Source organism: Polistes fuscatus, unplaced genomic scaffold (assembly GCF_010416935.1).
Source record: "Polistes fuscatus isolate 324 unplaced genomic scaffold, CU_Pfus_HIC Scaffold18, whole genome shotgun sequence".
NCBI lineage: Eukaryota > Metazoa > Arthropoda > Insecta > Hymenoptera > Vespidae > Polistes > Polistes fuscatus.
This window is the reverse complement of record NW_025113086.1, coordinates 887,081-902,192: the sequence shown is the minus strand read 5'-3', so window position 1 is coordinate 902,192 and position 15,112 is coordinate 887,081. Positions and strand designations below refer to the sequence as shown.

Below are 15,112 nucleotides of genomic sequence, written 5' to 3'. Positions count from 1 at the left end.
CTATGTTTATTACACCGATTTCCTTCTTCTATTTATGTAAATTAGTATTATTACGCACGGAATAAATGAATAGATAAAATAGATCTTTTTGTCGTTTTGATGTTTCTTTCTTAGTTTATGTTAAGACGCAAAAGATACAAGAAGTCACTGCGGAGTATCAACTTAATATTTGTTCTTACCATACAAGAGAAGATCCAGAAGTATTTTAATACTATTTTAAGTTGTTTTATAATTAATAATTTGTTAAACTAAACATGTTGTATATTAGTAAATTTTTTACTCCAATAGTAATAATGATACTGTTATTTTATTTAATCAAATATATATCAGATAAATTTCGTGAACATAAATTGGTAAAAAAATGCTCAGGTCCAAAGCCTTATCCTCTGATTGGAAATCTGAATGTATTTCTTGGTGATATGAAAGGTATACTTTTATATTTATTATTTATAATATCTATATTTATGCGACTTCTATTCAATAAATTTGTCTTACAATTAGATATAACTCATAAAATAATAAAATTATCTACAATCTATTCTTCGCCGTGGCTACTGTGGATTGGCCCAAAATTAGTCGTAATCTTGGATGATCCTGAAAATATTGAGGTAAGATCTATCAAATTTACTGCACTTCTTTAGAAACGATTTCCCCAAATATAAGATTTTTTTTATTTCGGCTTTTTTTTTTTATATTAATTCTTTTTTCCTTTTTAGATTCTATCAAAAAGTTCTAGCGGTTATGAAAAAAGTTCTCTATATTTCCCTATAAAAAATTATTTAGGTGATGGATTATTTACTGCACCAGGTAAACTATAGGTTTACTTGCTTTCTTCTTAATTAATAAGAAAAAACTATGTATACCCTACTGTAATACAGTATTTTTTAAATATGTCTTTCAGACGATTGCTAATTAAAATAGTTTTCTTTTTTTATGATTGCATATAAAGCCTACACACCTACACATGAATATATGAGAATCTCTCTTTTCTTATTTATTAATTAATAAATATATAAAAAAGATACTATAAATATTTAAATTAAGAAATATTCTCGTATTTAAAGCATCAATATGGGACATTCATCGAACAATCTTAAATCCAGTATTCAAAGAAGTTTCGACTTATATGGACTCAATGATAAAAAATTCAAACAGACTAGCTAATATTTTAGAAACTACAAACGGAAAAAACGTAGACATTATGCATTACGTACATTTATGTACGCTGGATATAATATATGGTAAGACTTGGAAATTCTAAAAAATATAGATGGACATATTAAAATTTTCTAAAAATTGTTTTTTTTGTACTGACAGGTAGCCTATTGGAAAGTGATTTAAATTTGCAGAGCAATCCGGATTGCAAACTTGATGAATATATATCAGAGTAATAATCAGAAGAATATTTTTAAATTTATAATATAATCTAATATTATTGAATATTCGTCTTTTTATTGTGAATTTTATTTTTATTTAGAGCGTTAGACATATCTGCAAAAAGAATACTGAAATTCTGGTTACATCCAAATATTATATTTAAGAATTCATCTATGGGGAAACGGCAACAAGAAATTCTTTTCCCCTTCAATAAAATAACAAACGAGGTAAAAATACCAAGAAACAATTTTTGTTTTAAATTGTCAAATATCAAAAAAATATATTAGTTTGAAATAAAATAATAATTTATTCATGTATATATAACTTTTATATTCGTTAAGATTATAAGGAAAAAGAAGAATTCAATGAATGAAGATAACTTTACCCGGGAAGGAAAAGATCCACATGCAAGTAAGAATAATCATTTTAAAAAATATTTTTTTAGTAATGAATTTATGGATGAATACCTTTTATAATAATAATAAATAAAATATTATTATTCTCCTTTAAAAAAGAAAAAGATACCAGTCCATTTTTAGATGCAATATTTAAATCCTTTTACGAAACCAGAAAATATTCGGAGGCAGATATTCGTGATGAAATAAATACAATGGTTTTATCAGTAAGATGAATTTATTTAAGATTATTTAAAATTTTTTTTTTCATTCAGTAAGAGTAAAAAACAATTTGTATTTATTTTTAGGGAAGTGATACTACCGCTAATACGCTAACATTTTTATTTTTAATGTTAGCCACGTTTCCGGACATTCAAGTACGCTCAGATACCACTCATGCATTATTATTTATTATCATTTAAAAATCAATTATATTTTCATACAAAATTTGTATCATCTATTCGGCTTTTTCGATTCCAGAATCAAGTATACGAAGAGTTGTACAATATGTACGATTCAAGCGATCCTATAAGTGTTCCTATTACAATGGAAGATACTAAGAAAATGAAATATTTAGAACGAGTCATCAAGGAGACGTTACGTCTTTTCCCACCTGCACTACTTATTGGGCGAACACTAAAGCGCGATACAAAAGGTATTTTTATATATAATAAAATTTTTATTGTTTATTTTTTTTCCCCACTGACTTTACAGTCTTATGTAGTAATAATATGTATTTATTTATTTTATTAAGTGAACGACAATGTTATATTACCAAAAAACTGTCAGGTATTTTTTTCGATATTTTCACTACACCGAAAAGAAAAATATTGGGCTGATCCTTTAAGATTTAACCCGGATCGGTTTTTACCAGGAAAATATAACTGTAAATGTTTTATTCTGTTCAGCATTGGGAGAAGAGGATGCATAGGTAAAAGCACATGTTTATGCATTCTTGAAATAGTATTCTAAACAGTCGATCTGCTAAGTACATTTTTATTGAATATTGCTTTTCCAGGTCAAATATTTGCCATGACCAAATTGAAGGCAATAGCTGCTACTGTATTGAGAAAATTTATTGTTCTAATAGACGAACCTATACCAGTTGAAAATGTTAACATAACATTCAATATTTCTACGAAACCGACTGAAACTATATTCTTGAGATTTAAAAAGAGATAATATTTATCATTGTTGTCATTATTATGTTATTAATCAAACAATTGTAATATATAATTAACCGTACAAATTAAAAATAAATTCTTAATACTATACGTTTCTAGTTTTTTATTAGGATATCGGTATTCGTATTCCTAACTATAAAAGATGCAATTTCACAAATAGACTGAAAAATAAACACATTAAAATAAAAATTCAATATATTACAAAATAACTCGAGTGATACTTCAATTATTTTTATCGGTAAATTGGTTATAATGAGTATATTTGAATTTATTCGTAGAAGTCAAAGTATCACACATCTCACACACACACACATATGTTTATTTTTAAATGTCATATAAAGTTATTACTTTTGAGTGAGATGAATGATTCTTTCCTCTGCATCTTCGCGGAACGACTCTCACGGTCCGAACGGTGTTAATATTCTTTTATAACGGTGTTTATATTCTTATAAATTCAACTATATATTAAGGGACGTATATTTGTTTAGGTAGTAGTGTTCTCGTCTGTTGCATCGATAGGTTTAGTGTTCGATTCTTCTAGGAGAACTTTTTTTTTATTAGTTTTTTTTATCTATAAATTTAAAAAAATTTTTTAACGTTTATTAATTTTTAATTATTTAAAGGAAAGAGAACGAAAGTTATCACAAAGAAAATTAGTAATATAATAATAAAATTTGTCAAATCTTGCGCAAATATTTAGAGACGATTATTTTGTAGAATTACAGTTATCATTTTATTTTTTACCTAGTAAACACAATAAAAATATATGCAACTTTAATAATAATAAATAACAATTATATATACTTTAATCATTAAATATTTCATGCAAAATACTGGTGTGTGTACTTATGTACGCATGTAAAAAGTTATACTTCTTTGACGTACCAAAACGAATATAACCTCAATAACCTCAAAAATAACTTCAAAAAAAATAATAATTATTATTATTATTATAAATACTAATTTTTCTTGTTACTTTTTAATTTTCCTTGTTTATTTTTTAATTAATGTTATTATTATTATGTTATTATTATTATTATTATTATTATTATTATTGTTATTAATAATTTTTTTTTTACATAGAATATAGTTGATAAAGGAACCTGTTCTCCCCTCCCTAGTTAATGATTGATAAACGAGATACATTAAATGAAATGCAAGAAGTGTTTGGATTATAGGTCAAATAGAAATGACCTTTTTTTCCACTATTAATATAAAAGTACCAATTAGTTTTAATTATTCGATAAAAAAATACATAATTTTCCTTATCTTATTTAAATGTTTAATTAATATACAAGAAAAAGTTTTCTTTTTCTAGCACGTCTTTTTTTGAACGATTCATTATTTACTTCTGTTACGTGTTTTATTACACTATCTTGTCTGATAATGATTCAACAAAAATTCGTTAGAAAATTATTGTTACATAAAAACGTAATAGTCCGGGAGCCTGTGGTTATCAAATAGTAATGTAATTTACCAAAATCCAAAATTCATTCAGTCAATCTCTCATAATTACTATACATTAGGCGGAAACTAACTAAGCTCTGCGGTGGTCCACATGGCGTCACTTAGGAAGCGTAGTTACAAAATTCAAACCAACTTCAAGAGCATTTTATCAAGACTGTCATTTTGATATTTTTTTTTACTATTATTATTATTAAAAAAAATAATTGCAGACAATTGTGAAAGTTTTGAAGTTATAGCAAAAACTTTTGAAAGTGCCAAAAAAAAAAACAAATATCAAATGTATTTTAACTAATCTAAAGTTTCTATTTTATTTATTATAGTATTAGGAGCCTACATTTTATACGGTAGAAATGTTTTACGGTATCAAAAAATAAAATAATAACATCCCGGCAGACAACGAAACCTTATCTATAAACAATAGTATATATGACAGTATAATGACGATAATAATATTATAATTGAAATTTGTATTTGTATTTTTTATCCGTTTAAAGCAAAATACGAATTTGATAAAAAGAAAGTAAGAGTTGTTTACGCTATTAAGAAATAATATATTTTCATATCTATAACAAATTTTATGTTTTCTATTCATCAATGTTATCTTCGGAATCATTTCCATCATACAATGGATTTTTATAATCAACTCAATTGATTTTTTCAACAAGTCGAGCGCTTCGCGAATTCTTAAGAAAATCACTGTAAGGCCACGCGCGTTACTTATATTAGTAAAAAAAAAGTGCAGTTTTTTCGACAGTGACTGACGTGGAACTCAACGTGTTAAAAATGAAATTAAAATTTGTAAATTGAACCAATCATATTAAAAGAAAAATGAAATTTATAAAAATTAGAAAAAAAAGAGAAAAAGGAAATTAAATAGAACTTTACAAAATTATAAATTTAATTACGTTCACTATATACGTTGCACTCTGTACCCACGTTCAAAAATATACTAGAAAAATATTTGCCATAGAACCGCTACTGTAATGAACTGCAAAAAAGAAGAATGTTATTTCAAGTAAATACAATAATACTGTATCATTGAGAATAGAAAAAAAAAGATCTCTTTTGGCTCTATATGGTATAGTTCTCATATACATTCGTATTTACTTAGTCCACTTAAACGGCTCCAATTTCTGAATTTCTGATGACAGCGGGGGAAATTGATTTAAGGGTAAGTCGACGACGCTGAATCGAATGGCTCTAATTTTTTTGCAATAGGATCCCAAGTTTTTGAGAAAAAGGGTAAAAAAGATTTGAAATTCCATCCTTTCTTTTATTTTTCGAAACGGACCACGAATACAGAAAGTCGCTATCACAGTTTCGAATTAGAGACCCTTGCAATAATTTATGCGTTAAAAAGATTCAGGATTTACCTGCAAGGGATCAATTTTAAGATAATTACAGACTGCAACTCGCTCAAGCTCACTTTAGATAAAAAAGATATCAATCCTAGAATCGCCCGCTGGGCGTTAGAATTGCAAGGTTACGATTACACCGTCGAACATAGGGCAGGCACGCGTATGGCGCACGTAGATGCTCTCAGTCGGTCAGCTTACGTTATAGTTTTGGAAGACAACACTCTCGAATTTAACTTGTCGGTGTGCCAGAACCAAGACTCCGAGATTAGAAAATTACGCAGCCGGTTAGAAACCACCGAAGATAAGTTTTACGAAATGAGGAATGGCTTGGTATATCGGAAAAAGGGCGATGAACTTTTATTTTACGTACCGTCGGCGATGGAAGGAACTATTGTTCATAAATATCATGACGAAATGGGCCACTTAGGAGTAGACAAAACTCACGACATTATCTTGCAGAACTACTGGTTTCCAAATATAAAGGAGAAGGTATCGGTCCACATTCGAAATTGTCTTAAATGTATATCTTACAGTCCGAGTTCGGGTAAACCAACGGGCAGCTTACATAACATACCAAAGGGGAACGTTCCTTTTCACACGATACACATCGACCATTTTGGCCCTATAGACAAGCAAAGGTCAACGAAAGCGTATATATTTTTGGTTATAGACGCATTTACGAAGTTTTTGAAATTGTACGCCACTAAAACCACTACAGCAAAGAAGCGATTAAACACCTGACAGATTATTTCCACAACTACAGTAAGCCTGTGAATATTATATCGGACAGGGGAACATTCTTTACCTCGAAAGAATTATCAGATTTTATGTTAAGTTCAAATGTGAATCACATAAAGATCGCCACGGGTTCACCTCGGGCAAACGGGCAAGTCGAAAGGTATAACAGGACCATAGCGCCAATGTTAGCCAACTTAAATGACAAATTATCGGGAAAAAATTGGCATCAATTTTTAACGGATATTGAATACGCTTTGTTCGATTAAAGGTCGGGGTGAATAACAGTTTTGACGAAGTAGTACAAAATATGGATCATATATTTTAACAAAACACAAGAAAATAGAACAAAATACAAGTAAAAAACTCCCTTTATATATATATAGTCGCACTTAAGACTTAAACACTTACTGACTTCAGGCTTATTATAAATTATTCGTACTTATATATATGCATCTATCTCTGTATATCACTCTTTATGTAACTCTCTATATAAGCCCCTATTCCGGTCTGGTGTCCGTCTTTTATACCCCGCATATAGTGGGAGGGGAAGGACTCTCTTTATCCTAAAGGGCGTTTCTTATTAAATCACAGATTCCCTATTGGTCACCGATATTTCTTTCTTTTAACGCCTGTAACGTCTTAGCGAGAGAGTATCTTCCACAGCTATCGGAATTTTACCCGTTCAAACTTGTATTTGTTTACATAAGGGGGAACAAGCATGAGACCCTTTCTCTTGAGGAGACCGAATATCTTAGAATTATTTCTATCGCTTGTAACCTAAGCTTTTAGAAAATATTACCTATTTATTTTGGTTTATCTTTAGATCATCAACACCTTTAGAATTCTTTATCCCCATAGAATTCTTATATAAATAATTTTATCTCGTGCGGTAGGCTGCTCGGTTCGGCGTAATGTGACAAGAAGCACGTTCGTTCGTTAATATATATATATATTAAATTAACTGCGACCAAGGCAGTAATTGCATTAGAGTTTGTTCAAATAAAGTTATATTTTTATCTTTTAACAGTCGCACAGACTGTTCGCGTATTAGAATCAGTGCATCAATGAAGATTTTTATAGTTGCATTGACTGTGTGCAAAGCAGTCTTTGAATTAGTTGTAGAATCAGTGAACGGGCGTAAAACAAATTAAAATCAAACGCGAATTAGAATCAGTGTTGTTCGTCGTATAATAAAATTTCGGTTTCGCGATAAGAAACTCATCTATAGTTTCTTATTTTCGTTTATACCGCGTCATTAGATTCACGCGAGGTGCATCGCCATGGTGCAATTGAATTTCATCCCATTGAAATGCATTGTAAGTATTCATTTTTATTAACATTTTATTCGTTTTTGTTTGATACGATTTTGGATCATATTACATATAACTTATCATTTTGATCTATTTTATTTTACAGATATGACGACGGACTTTCTACCTTATCAAAGATGTGGGATAAATTCTTCGATGGATCATCGATGGATCTTTGATGGGTCTCCTTCAATATCAAATCTAGGAACTCTTCGATCGTCAGACCACAACACTTGCTGCAAAGTAGGAGTGTTTTGGAGCCATCGTAGAACTTCTTACGCAGTGAGTCAAAAAATTTAAAGTCCCTCCGGTGCTCAATCATGTCGAGGATGAAAGGTCCTAATCGGCACGAGTTACTGGTTGTAATTATTCCAATAAATTAGTGACGAGCACATGAGTAATTCTTCTTTTGGAATTACTGATGAAAATTGTGTATTGTATTGTATTTTATTGTATGTTTATTAGTTCAGGATAGGTTTTCTTGTCTCATCGGTTAAATTCATCCAATTAAGAATGCAATTAATTAATGCACTTTCTTTTTTATTACGTGTTTTGTTCGTGGCTAGTAGTGGTGAAATCGAGCATTTATTTACTCGTTTTCGTCCAGAAAAGCATGTAATAAATGTCTTACATGCATTGCTTCGTACTTCGAAAGTTCGAACTTTTCGAGAATAGCTCTTTCTCTAGTCATATTTTATATTTTATTATATTACTTTTTTGCTCGTCATTAATTCGTAGTTGTAATTGGAGATGATGGGCCATTCCATCTCCTTGGGACACCAAATTTGTGTCCGTCAAAATCGTCAAAAAAATGCATATGTGTTTAGTTAGAGTCAGAAATATTTAAATTTTTGTATTAATAAATTTTAAAGCCTAAATAACGTTCGGTAAATATTATAGTAATTTTTCTTTTCTTGTTTCGTCTTCAAGATTTTTCACTGTAATCATATTTTATTTAATTTGCAATTTACTTTTATATATTTATAAAGGTATAGTTTAAAAGTATTTTATAATAATTAATAGATGTAATTTTTTTATTAGTAATTTAATATTTTGACTATTTCTATTTCTTTATTATTTCATTTTATAATTTAAAATCGCTCTTTTAAATTGAATTTTATTGCAACGGTAAATAGAGATTTGATCAAAATAAATAGATAATTCAATTGAAAAGTGTATCTGCGAATTGGACGATTTATATGTCAGGCTACTCTATCACTTAATTGTATGATTAATATAGTTTTCTTTTTGTTACAGGTGATCATCGTTGAATTTAACCACCAAACCCTTGAGATCTTTTTTTGTTTGAACGTCATGAATACTTTTTAAAATATAAATATATGTATTTTTAAATGCATTTCTGAAGGCGCACACATGTTTATACACTAAAAATTAAATCTAATTATTTCAAATTCTATTATAATATAACTATATATACTATAAGGTAAAAGCCCCCTCGGTTGGCCAGGCCCCCTCTATTGGCCACTTTATGCCACAACAGTGATTATAAATTATATGCTGATGTGCACATGGTGACAGTTTTTTAAAAAAAAATTCTAATTTTAAAATATCATTGAAAGTAATTCGGATTATTTTAAAAATATATTTAAAAACGAAAAAAAATAAAGTTGTGCAAGACTTCTGTTTTTGGATGGTTTCTTGTTAAGTAAGGTAAGGATACTGTGATTTTTATTAACCTATATATTTCATTTTTGACAATAGCAACCAAAATATTTTTTTTTCTGCAATTAACATAGCTTAAAATTATTATAGAAATTGAAAATTAAGTGATTTTTAATTATTCTCCATTAAAAATATGGTGGCCAAGCATGGAGACAGTATTATTGCCTCTGTTTTTATCATTAGCCAACTTATGGCTATTCGCTTTGAGGTTATATATATTTGTACATAAAGTATTCAACTAGTTTTTTTAATACTAATGAGTAATTAATTTCTTTGTACACGAGTTTTGAATTATTAAATTTTGATTTATTTAATAAATTAGTTATTAATTAATTATTTATTTTAAATAGGAAACATGGCCAAATGAGGGGACATGCGTGGCCAAAAGAGGGAGAAAGTTGGCTAAAAATAGGGACATTGCAAATCTATGTTTTTTTTAATTTATTATTAAAATATTTATGAATAATTTGTCTTTTCTTTATTTTTATTCAAAGCTGAAAGCTCAAGCTTACAGGTTAAACCATTAGTTTAGATGTAAGTTATTTTATTGAATGAATATAATTTTTCTAAAAAAGAAAACGGCTTAACTGGCCAACCGAGGGGGCTTTTACCTTATATGCTATCAAAGAATATATCATATAGCATCATATAGTATTTAAGTATAAATTATTTTTTGATAGTACTGTACCGTCATAGCGTTGAGTATCTACTATCGCCAACTGGTGGTCCTGGTAGTAACTGTAATGAAACTTGGTAGATAAAACAGGGGACTTGTAAGCTTTTATGTACTTTATTCTTTGACCTTATAGATTAATGCATTGTGTATTTAATTTTTAATCCCAAACGGATTTAAATATATTAGTTCTGTTTCGTGTTAAAATAATAAGAGGGTTCCGATATTTATTGTAAAACGAGATAACCATAGTTCTTTATCTACACCTCTTTATTCGCGTTATGTTTTGATAGAATATTTTAATTAATCAAAACGTTAACAGCAGAAGTATGTACTCATTTTGAAACTGTGATTGACTTGAATCATGAAACTCATATTGCGATGCTCTGGGAACACTTGTGTATCCGTGAGAAAACAAAAAAAAACAATTCGGTATATCTATGAACTTTTATAATAAAATTATATCCTATGAAATAGTAACGTATTTGGTAAAAAAAAAGAACAAAAGTAAAATTGAATTGCATATAATTTAATTATTTACTTCATTTATTTGTTCTTCAGATAAAAGTACAATTGTTACATTAAGGGGGGAAATACGCGTAAAACGATGTTTTCATTATGATTTTTATGAATTTTTTTAACGTATTAAAAATTTGTGTCATTTATTAATATTATAAGGTCATTTTACACATATATTTGAGAACATATTCCGAAATTTTTAAAGATTTATCTCGAAAACTAGCGGAGATATCAGCTTTCACGCATTTTAGGTTTCTATTCGATTGAGCAATTTGTGTACATCTTGGAAGCCACAATTTTTATCAGAAATCAATTACAAAGACAAATTACTTTTTTTATATGTGTATCTTCTATTTGAACCTCATTTCCCTAAAAAACATGAAAATTTGTATTTTTTAGAGGGGTGTAAACTTAAAGCATGACTTTTTACTATTTTTTCATATATTGTTTATTATAAAAAAAATACTTTAAACAAAGATATCGCTTAGGATTCAGGTTCAAATAGAGCGTAATTATATAAAGAAACTATATTCCAAATTTCAAAATGATTGGTTAAAAACTTTGTAAGCTAGAGTGTACATAAATCCGAAAAAAGTCGTTTTGAGAAAAACGCGTTTGAAAAACCTCGACCGTTTCGTATTAGATGCCACGCATTCCGACACTTGAACAACGGGCGCTCACTTATTCGCTTATAACTTTTGAACGACTTGGATTTTTTACTTGAAATTTGATGACTATATTTTTTAATAATTTTACAAGCGATTTATAAAAAAAAAAAAAATTAAATTTTTTGAAGTCTTTACACGTATTTTCCCCCTTAACACGATAATTGACAAATTAATTTTTAATGGGTTTATTTTTTTTTCATTTATTTCTTTTTTATTTCAAATAAAAGCACAATTATTACAACATAACATGTTATTTTACGATTATTGATTTTTCTACACACGAGAAAAATCCATCGAGCATGATCAATACTATTATTTCTATGAACATTTCATCATAGACACGTTTATTTACAATATTCAAAAATTATTAATGTACGTGCACAAACATACACAAACACACACACACACACACACACACAAACACACACACACACACACACACACATATACACGAATACCTCTATACAATTATCGAATAAACTAATATTTACATCTTAATTAAAATGATTGTCTCAGTTACAACAGATTTACAAAGATATATGAAGTAGAATTTCCAGTATCCGAATTAATAGAAAAGCATAACTGTTCGAATGAAGGAATTTTTGTATAATAGAAAGTAAACAATTTTTCGCTACACTCTCACCATTTTTTAGTTTACAAATGTAAGCATTTAATCCCACTTCTGATATTTGTAAACAATTTATCTAAGATTAATGGTTTTAATACTAATAATAAGTTTATAAGATCCGCCAATTTGACGAATTCGGATTTCATATGCAAACTTACAAAAATCATTATTCTTATTTTTTCAGCAATTTTTGTTGACTTTTATAGCTCCTTCGGTTTTCTAATTTTTAAATTTTATATAATGTGTATCCCAAAATACGTATCTTCCATTACCCATCAATTTGATAGGGGTGTTCGTAGAAATATATATACAAAAATATCCGTAAATCTAGTATTAAATAATAACGTGAAGTGTGTCGCGTGTTATCTAATAATTGAACCTTCATTTGTTTTTGCCTTACAATGTTATTACCCTTACTTTATTCTCTTTTCGACACTCGCATCTTTTTCTTTCTTATGGTTTTTTCTTTCGTAGCATTATTGTTTCCCCCCACTCTTACTCATATTTTGAGAACGTTAGATTTGCATTCGTACTCGATTTAACAATACGTTTATTCGACAAAGGGAAAAACTATCGCTGATCATTTTCTTGTTTTATACCTGAGCGGATCTGATGTTATCACCTCTTATTACTAATACACATACACACACACACATAAACATAAACACTATGGACGTATCCTATCTTATAAACCCTAACGATACAGAGAATAAAGAAGGATTGGTCCTCAAGGGTTCCACATAGTATTTCTTTTTTTATTTTAATACTTATCATTAGAACTATACGTTTACTTTTCGATGTCATTTTACGTGAGTTTTAAATGTGTTAGATATCAGTTTCATATCGGTGCGATAAAAATGAATATATATAATAGATCGTCGGATACCGAAAATTTTACTGTAAATACAGTCATCCCCCTAAGTTATGCGATAATTTTGACCAGTGAACCATGAGAGGGATCATAAGTCAAATTCGCATAAGTCTGGGTTATAACTTTGGATCTCGCAATAACTATCGATCCACGTATGTATCTCATCATACACACACCCACACACATACAATCAATTAATCTTCCAAATTTTCGTTCAACTGGCCTATAATTATTTTATACTCTTGCATATTCGTATTTCTACATGTATGGTTTGTGTCAGGTTTTTAAACATGAATCGTCCTATCGCTCAATTTACTTTCAGTTCGAAAGTGAACATTCTTAATAACCTAATATGTTAATCCGATTGGTCAAAAAGTTTACGGTTAACGATACGGTCAAGAACAGCGTAACTTCGAGTTAGCGTAAGTAGGATGATTATTGTATTTGAATTTCACGCGTTTCATTTCGAGCAAAAATAAATGTACGCGCAGACTTTACTTTAATAGTTTGTAGACTGTATATTGTATTTTAGTAGTCGTAGAACGAGGCACGAATTTTGATTTGTCTTTAATCGTTTGAGTGTTACGGACTTTCGTGAAAATTGGCTGAAAAATGGCTGAAAAATATCGAACGGTGTGTGTTAAAACTCTGTTTTATTATAAGAAAATATACTGAAATATACTTTCGAGTATCAGTTTGATGAGTTGGCACTTTTATTGTTAGACACGATCACGTTGTTTGGCACTTAAATGAATGGTTAATTAAAAAATCATTTAAAATTAGAGATAGAAAAATATAAAGAGCGTGTTGCGTTCATTTTTCTTTCTTATTTTGTAATATTTGATTTTGTGAAATTATTTGAAAATTGGAATAACTCGGAGATAAATTGGAATGCTCGAGATATTTCGATAATTATAACTACATAATTATAATGAATCGTAATACTTAATAATTTCGGTGCAAATTGTGTATTTGAAATTCGATTAATTTCAATGACGGCATAATTATGACGAATACATTTTTTGTTTTACTTATATACATACATAAATATGAAATAATTTTACAATAATAAATGTAATTATACCACAAGTATGATTAAGACGTATACATTTTTATTTTTATCTACGTAAATACAACAATAAACGTGATGATACCAAACGAATGGTTACGATGTGTTTATTTTTATTTATAACTATATATAATACATACACAAGTATTACAAAAATCATACAATAATAAGCGTGATGATACCACACGCATGATTACGCGACGCATACATTTTTATTTTTACTTAAGTATATACAGTGAGTTACAAGAGTATTTGTAACTAAATTTGAAATAATTGATACTTGTTTGTAATGCAAAGCTTCAAATTTCTTATACACAGAAACCTATTTTAAAATTATTAAGCTTTCAAATTGATATCAATTTGATTGCAAAACAACATTTTATTGTTAGAGAAATATAATTTTATTTAAATGATAAACAATTGGTCTTATATAAAAGCATTTGGCATCTGCATATAAGATATAATAAAAATATAATTATTATTTTTGTAAATAGAATTTGTTTGATTTTCTTTTTCATTTTTTAATGCTTTTGAATGATTGGGCATACTCTTGTGAAATATATTTTCTTATCATTCATGTAACGTTTATACTTCTCTTACAATAAAATATTCCTTAACAATAAAATTTATTCCATTTTACGTTTAATTATCCTAAAATATGTTTCTGTGTAAAAGAATTTTGAAACACTCTATTGAAAGAAAATACTAATTATTTGAAATTATCAATGGGGGTACGAAATTCCTGTAATTCACTGTACATGTAAATGCATTAAAGAATAATATAGGGTGTCCCAGGGTTTAGCCGCCAAATTGGAAAAGCATATTCTACAAATGGAAATAAGAACAAAATATTATTAGAAGTTCGATTAGAAACGGTTTAATATAAAGTTATAAATAAATTAAATTGAATTACAGTGAAACCTTGTTAAGCTTCCTGAATCGTAAACAGTTCATTTCTCGTAAGCTAAGTGGGGCTCCCATTTCTGTCGTCATCTTCAAAACTATTTTACAATGGTTTATTTAATTGGTTTATACTCTTCATCACAAGATGTAAAAATGTCTTATAATACACGCTTTTGTTAATGTTTTAAAATTAGGCGAGAAATATTTTTCAAGATTATGGAAGAAGATTTGATAAGAATTATGCTAATTGGTCAGACACATCACGTGAT

General features: G+C 28.5%; 1 protein-coding gene across 1 annotated transcript; it reads left to right on the top strand.

The window, feature by feature from the left end:
• The first annotated feature begins 1,071 nt into the window (after positions 1-1,071).
• Positions 1,072-2,954, top strand: LOC122515587 (cytochrome P450 4C1-like). The gene is made up of 9 exons (XM_043632987.1): positions 1,072-1,102; positions 1,318-1,387; positions 1,478-1,604; positions 1,719-1,788; positions 1,893-1,999; positions 2,081-2,149; positions 2,253-2,427; positions 2,527-2,658; positions 2,749-2,954. Exons 1-9 carry the CDS (start codon positions 1,072-1,074, stop codon positions 2,952-2,954), a joined length of 987 nt encoding a protein of 328 aa, XP_043488922.1.
• Positions 2,955-15,112: the final 12,158 nt, after the last annotated feature.